This window comes from Chinchilla lanigera, unplaced genomic scaffold (assembly GCF_000276665.1).
Source record: "Chinchilla lanigera isolate Chin_1 unplaced genomic scaffold, ChiLan1.0 scaffold00168, whole genome shotgun sequence".
Taxonomy (NCBI): domain Eukaryota; kingdom Metazoa; phylum Chordata; class Mammalia; order Rodentia; family Chinchillidae; genus Chinchilla; species Chinchilla lanigera.
The window spans coordinates 1,103,770-1,111,450 of record NW_004955569.1 but is presented as its reverse complement, the minus strand read 5'-3'; the positions used below and the strand labels follow the sequence as shown (position 1 = coordinate 1,111,450).

Sequence of the window (7,681 nt, the reverse complement as noted above, 5' to 3'; positions counted from 1 at the left end):
TACAGGGGAACAATCAGACCACACAGACCTGGTGGTACTGTATGTGTGACTGAACACTCCCTTTTATATCTTACCTGATACTGTACAACCACTTGCAATGTATATTGTATATGTGTATGACGTTCTGATTCTTAGCAATTTCTGATGTTATGGAATTGATTTGCACTACACAAAGTATAAATAAAAAGAAATGTATGGGTAAAATAGAAGGAAATCTACAGATATTCATATGTGATACCATAACATGCAAGCTGAAACTTAAATGTTGTAGAGAATTTTCACAAATTGTAATAAGTTTTTGAAGTAATTATTTAATTAAAAGGGATATGAGGTAGAAGCTAAATGTAAAATAAAATTCACAAAACAGCAACAACAATAACAGCACAATAAACCAAAAATAACAAGAGAAGAATGATGAGAAAACAGGGCTACATGTACCAGAAATTCATAACTTCTCCAAAGCTGCACTCTGACAATGAAGGGAATAAATTCCAGACAAAATACTCCCAAAATAGATAGTTGCAATTATTGAAGACTTCAAGAACAGACAAATAAGCAGCTAAGTAATGAACTGCTTAGATTATCAGGAGCTGAAAGAAAATAAAAAGAACAGCTTAATGAATTAAGGAAAAAATGCAGTGTGGTACAGGATAAAGTGATAAATGCTTCCAAACTCACTTTATGAAGCCAGCATGACTCTGATACAAAACTGGAAACAATTTAACAGAAAAAACAAACTACATGTTAATATTTCTGAAGAACATGGGTGCAAATGTTCTTAGTAAGATACTTGCAAAAAGAATTGAACAGCTCAATAAAAAGATCATACAGAATGACCAAATCACATTAATCTCAGGTTGAATTATCTTGAAAAGGAAATTAGGAAATTTGCAACAGAAATAAGAAGATATCTAGGAATAAATGTAACTAAGAAAGTAAAAGATCTCTGTAAAGAAGTTTATGAAGGATTGGTGAAAACAATTGTAAAGGACTCAATTAACTGGAGAGAATACCTGTGATCATGGACTGGAAGAATTAATATTGTTTAAATATCAATACCATGACAAGCCTTTCAAATGTGTAGTGAACTCCCTATGAAAATACAAATGTTGTACTTTCCTAAAATTAATAAAATCCTAATAGTCATGTGGAGACAGAAGTAATGCAGTATAGACAACCTACCTTGAGCAAAATAAAATAGCTGGGGACATCAAACTCTTATAAGTATACACACAGCAACATAGCACCAGCACACAAACAGATAGACAAATGGAACAGAATAGAGGTTCCAGAAGTAAATACACTCAAAACCAAATTGTTTTTGACCAACATACCATGAGCACAAATTTGGGCAAAGATACTGTCTGATGAGTGCTACTGAGACGCTGTATGTCTGCAAGTAGAAGTCTGACAACAGACTGCGTTCTCACATCTGACACAAAAATTAACTCAGAGTATTAGAAAGATAGATGAAAAACACAAAAAGTATAAACTGCTAGAGCAAATGCCAGGAGAATTCTCTGCGCCACTGGTCTGGGCCAGGATTTTTGGACAACAATGTAGAAGCTCAGCTACAAAAGCAAAATTAAAGAAATGAGGTTCTAGCAAACAAACGGATAAACAAAGAAAACCCACACCTCTGCACAGCAAGGAAGCAGTGAGCAAGTGAGGAAACACTCAGGATACTTTACATTCTGATTTTCCACCCAAAATATGAGACCTACTAAACTTGATAGTGACTGGACATTGCAGGAATGAGGAGTGGGTGCTGTTTCGAGATGAATATCAGTGGATCTATTATTGCATGGTGCATGCCAATAAAATGCATTTATTGACAGCTTTCCTTTGGGACTATTTTTCATGGCATTTCATAGAAAACATCTTAGGAAGATAGACATGGTGCCCATCTTCTGTACCAAGAAAATGTTCATTGTCTTCTTGAGTAATAATTCTATCTTTGCCTCTAGTGAAATTTCTAGCAGGATACTAATTCAGTCTCTCAAAATACAAGAATATCTTAAACTCAGTGTTCCTCAACAATGACTTGAACCTACCACATGAAATTATCTGTATGATGTTCTGCGTGTCAGTGCTGTGGAATTTGAGAAACAAGTTTTTCTAATGTCCACGTTACATTTATGTCAGAAACAATGGAATACATAATAAAGATTTTGTTGCAAAACGAGGAGAAACATGTCTACCAGTATATGTAAAGTAGCGGCAAAATAACTTGTTAGGTTGCAAATTGTATTGATTTCACACTCTTTACAGTTCCTAAGAATGGCAATTTTGCTGACTCAGAGAAACAAAACGAAACATTTACTGTGTTAGGTGTGGTTACTTTACTATGGTAGTTAATATATATTATTTATATGACCATTTTATTTTAAGATGTTAGGATTTGTATAATGTTAAATCACAAACTCCTCACAATTCCTTGGAACAGCATTTGGTGCTATTCAAAATGTACAAAAAGGCACACAAACGTACACACCCCACATTAAAATGATCACGCAAGCACCATCTAAAGAAGTTACATTATGCTAAAGAGAAGAGCCTGCTCACTCACCCTTCAAGTCAGCATGGAATTACAGTTCAGGCTGTGAGAGAGATGTGAATAAACACAACTCTTTAAAAATGAAAGCACAATGTAAAATATTGGGACAGAACCATACTAAGAATAAAGTCATGGGGGCATCAGACCCTTGAATAGGGAGAAGTGTAGGAGCTAAGAACTAACATGGCAAGACAGCTCAGAAGCAGACTGAAAGAAAAACTATGACCAAGAAGTTATGACTTTGGAGCAGTTAGAGGAATTTCTTCCTGTCTTTTACAATTTTACTCCTTTTAGTAAAGGACACATAGCTTACATATTTTTTCTCTATATGTTCAATATTCAGGGAATTCCAAAAGGATAGGATGTACTTTATGTCTACTGATTTCAGGTCAAGTAGATTTTAGAGAGAAGTCCACAGGGAGAAGTGGCATTTTCAGATGCAAATCTCTGCGAATTAGTGAAAGTTACTTGGGAAAACTCTAATATGAGACGCTATGTAGTTTGTTGCATTGTAGCCACAGTCTTTAAAACATGAAGCAAGAAACACTGGATACTTGGGTTCTGCTTGGGGAAAAAGATTTTCTGGGCATTTCTGCATGAAGATGTTTGCTGTTTGCTTATGTCCCTCTGTGTCATCATGCCAAAGGGCTACCAGATCCACAAGAGGGGGGCACACAATTCAATTTTTGGCCCCAAATACGCTTACTACCAGGAGCTGCTTTCAATTCAGCTTCACTTCATGTGTCTTCATTCTGCCTTAAGAATATTCATTTCTCTAGTTTCTTTACTGATCAACGCACATGCTAACTCTTTGTTGTGGCTCTTTCCCAGAAACTCTCAGATCAGTTTATTTCTGGATAAACTTACTATGTCAAAGTGAAAGTTACACACTCAGTGACAACACTATAATCTCCAGAATGACTATGAACCCAGTGCTCTGTTATTTTGTAGGAACTGAAGTACTCTAACATGGGCACTAACGCAACTTGTTTAGGAAATCACGTGGTACAAGTTATGTTAGTTATAACTGGTAGTGCTTTTTGTGGTTTTTTGTTAATCAGAATTTCAGTCTACCTTCTTCCCTACTCTAACATGATTATCTCACAACTGTGCTTACAAGTCCATAGAGATGATTAAGAAAAGAAATAAACACTTTTTTTTTTCTTACCGAGACACAGAGCTGGACACTGTGAGTTATGGATCATCAGCACAAAGGGGCAGAAAGCTGGGAAACACAGAGAGCTAAATGCACCGATGTTCAGCAACCACCAACTGGGTTTCTGAGAATTAGAAACACAGACTTGGAAGATGGAGGAGAGGGTATAAGATGACACAAAGGTATTCACAAGAGCCAGAATCCTGCGGGTAGCTCTGGACTCAGTGGAGGACTTGGAGGAGACATTGATCCTGTGAATGTATTGGACCTGCTGCCTGTGCCTATACAGAATGAAGAGCATAGAGATGCTGGTGTAGATCATGAGGCTCAAACTGGCCACATCAGGAAACAATAGCAGCACTGCATATAGCTGTAGAGTGACTGTATCAGCATGATTTGCAGAACAGAATCCCAAATCCTTTTGCAGTGTAATGTTTCTATTGCTCCATTTTGCAGTTACATATATGGGAGAAATTATATTTACCAGTATTTGCAGGGTCCAACACATGAAAATACAGAAGCCAGTATACTTGGGGGCTTTTACTTTAAGCTTTGCCCACCTGAAGTTTCTGGGGCCGATGGTGATGGCCTGGAAGCCACTCAAGAGGCAGGTGATGCTGACGGACACACCCCTGCCCACTCTATGAAGATATAACACAGCTTTGCATCCAAGATCATCGAGGAAATCTTCCAAGCCAAAAGCTGTCATTGTCTGGGGGACTCCTCTAGAGAGCAGGGATAAAGAATTGGCAACCATCAAATGCTGGAGAATTAAATCTGTGGACTTTAACTGGTGTCCAGTGAAGGAAAGTAAGAGATAATGGCGAAGAAGAAAGAAATTTCCAAGGGCTCCACACACAGTCTGTGATAAGAAAACCACTCCCATTGCTGCCTCCTTGGAGGCCATTCTGGCAATTTGCCAGATGGATTTTGGTCTTCAGAGCAAGAAAACCCCTCATAAGAATACAATGCAGAGACTGTGTTTATCATGAAAACTGGGTTACATGGTTCTCCACTTACTGCTGGTTTCCTTTAGAGACACTTGTGGTTTTTCATTCACTGGCTTGTGTTCAAAAGTTAAAGGTACTGTAAACAACACTTGTCACACAAGACCAGTTGCTGCACAGTCTGTATTTATGCTCACTTTTCTCACAAATCTTTAAAGCAACCATGACTGCCTCAAGCAAATACAGCCATAGAGAAGTGTCTATATTTTGGGGCAAAATGAGGATTCTGCCTGGCATACATTCACTTAAGACAGAGCATTTCCACCATCTGATACTAGCAAAGTTAGTGAGCTGCATTTATTGAGTGATTTGGTTATATTATCAGTTCTCTTTTCTACTTGATCAGTTTGCTTTAAGTTGTTCTTTAAATTTTCATACTAATTTCAATTTATGTTAATATTTTATTGTATAAGATATTAACTATAAAAATTGAGAGGCACTAGTAAAATGCAGTTATGTTAATTGCCCTATAATATGCAGGAATTTGCCTGCAAGAAATGTAAGAAGTCCTGAACATCCAAATGAGAATGGAGATTTTTTTATTTCATGGTAAAATAATATCATAAAAGTTGTTTAGTAAACTCATTTCTTTCCCTAAACTGTGGTATATGAAAGACAAATATGGTCTCAAATAATGAAGTGCTAAAAACTAAAATACTAAGATTCTATATGGCTATTGATTTACAAATGATATAGGTGAAATTGTTGGCAGGGAGGTAAGATTTGTGAAAAGTATTAACACAAAGGACACACATGCAAAAAAATTTAAGAGCTGTAGTCTTGTACATTTTATAAGCTCATATTTACAAATTTAGTTATAGATTTTATAAAAGTTCACTCCGTGATGATCACATAAATTCACATTAGTTGTAATCTGATGTGATGTGGGTGATCTAGGACCCCCGTTTCTCCTTACCAGCCCAGGGCTTGTTTCAGAAATTATTGCTCCTTCCTGTGTGGCTTTCTCCTGGATCAGTTTTAAACTCCAAACGATCAGACTTTCCAATGTGACCACAATTCAAAGCTTGTGATAGTTATACCTAGTTATCTTACATGCTTTGCCTCAGGATGAAATAACAAATGCCGCAGTGCACATTCTGAAGTGTAACAGCTGTTATGAGTCAGATTATTTGTGTCTGTCCTCTGAGATAAAGGTTTGTGACTCTGTGACCTGACATTTCCATAGAAGTTCAGTTATTATTTCATCTTTAATGGCAATGGCAATGCAGGCTTGGGGAAAGAGAATAACACTGAAAAACTTTTTCCAGTTCTTAATCACTGAGACCAATTAAGTTTGTGATTAGCATCTCTAAAGAGACTTTTGAAGTGTTGGGAGCAGACTCCCAGATGGAGAAGAGCAGGAAGTATTGAGGTCTGACACAGAGGGATGTGGAAAAGCTCTCGTGCCCCACTGAATTCTCTCTTGCCTTGGAAAGTTTCTCTACTGCAAAATTAGTTATCTAATAGCCACCACAGTGCTAAAGCTCACCATAATATAACTTATGAATAATGAAAGCAAAACAAAATATCTGAGATGGAGATGTGAAAAGGATGCAGAGAGAGTACATGAGAAACTATGAAGCCAAGATATAGCTCAGTGGCACAGTGCCTTCCTGGCAAGTGCAAGGTTCTACATTCAATTCCCAGTACCCGCCCCCCCCCAAGAAAAGATTTCATTGGGCAGTAAATTTGGAAGTTTAGATGATACAGAAATGTAGGGATATGAACTTTCTTGATGTTGAAAACCAGTAGAGATAGGAGAGTAAAAAGAACAGTAACTATATGATGTCAAATGTTGATGAAGTCTTCACAAATAAATCCACCAGAATGAGTCCACGAGGGTGGGATGGTGTTAGTGCCCAATCCTTTCATTGTCAGATAAGCCAATACTCCTCACCCAGTTCAGAAGCACAGAGTGGTTGCTACAGTCATCTACACTTTGTGTAGAGCAAAGGGGAGGATGGGAAGAGGAGCTGCAGCCTGAAGGATAATGAGCATGGGTGACGTAGGAGCAAAGCCATGAAGGGAGTTGGAATAGCAAGTGTGAATGGATAACCAGCTCATGAGAAAGGGCAGGGATCACAGAACTGGGATAATATAGGGTGGTCATGGGGAACGTGAAGATAAGATTTTTGGAGGCTGGTGTGCTTGGAGAGATCACTGGAGGATTAGAGTAAAGGAAGACAAGAGGGTGGATGGTGCTGGCACAATGGTTGGCAAAACTGTTTAATTGACATCCCTGGAGTAGGGAGTATAGATGAAGGGGATAGGATAGAGAAGGAGTTCAATATAGAGGACTAGAAATGCAGCAAGTGTATGGGGGAAGAGGAAGGTTTGGGTGGAAAAGGCTCATAAGGTGACAAATGGAGTTCACTGGGACACACACAAAAAGGTGGAAAGATGGATAGAGAATGGGATGATGGATGCATTGTGAATTAGAAGTCAATAGTTGTGGTAAGTTTGAGGAATTGCCTGTTGACCAAGGAAAGGCAGTCCTGTGATGCTGTCTTTGAAAGGCCCTTTGCTGGAATGGACTTGCCTTTCACACAGCCGGTGAAGATTTCTGCTATACTCTTTCATGGCTGTGCCTCTTTATTTCTTTCTTTTAATCATTTGTTGGATATTCTTCATCTTTTTTTTTTGTATAAATTTTGAAACAGTTCATCAATATTCAAATAATAACTGGACAGAGTTTTAGATAGAGCTGCACAGAACTTATAAATTAAGTTAGGAAAAACTGACATCTTAGTATATGTGCTGCCGAAGCGAGCACTGAAAAAACTGACATCTTAATAATAAGGTGTGTTGTTTCCCATGAACATGGACTCTCTATTTACTTCTTATATTTCCTTTATCCAACTTCTATGATTTATTAAGATATAATTTATATATACTTGTTAGATTTTTTTGAGAAACACATTTTATACTAATGTAAATGGTGTTATGTTTTTATTTTTAATT

At 37.5% G+C, this 7,681-nt stretch overlaps 1 protein-coding gene across 1 annotated transcript; it reads right to left on the bottom strand.

Moving 5' to 3' along the window:
* Nucleotides 1–575: 575 nt before the first annotated feature.
* LOC102017519 (vomeronasal type-1 receptor 4-like) lies at nucleotides 576–4,622 on the bottom strand. The gene is made up of 3 exons (XM_005413518.1): nucleotides 3,726–4,622; nucleotides 1,335–1,432; nucleotides 576–590 (listed from the first exon to the last, which is right to left on the bottom strand). Exons 1-3 carry the CDS (start codon nucleotides 4,618–4,620, stop codon nucleotides 576–578), a joined length of 1,008 nt encoding a protein of 335 aa, XP_005413575.1. The 5' UTR covers nucleotides 4,621–4,622.
* Nucleotides 4,623–7,681: the final 3,059 nt, after the last annotated feature.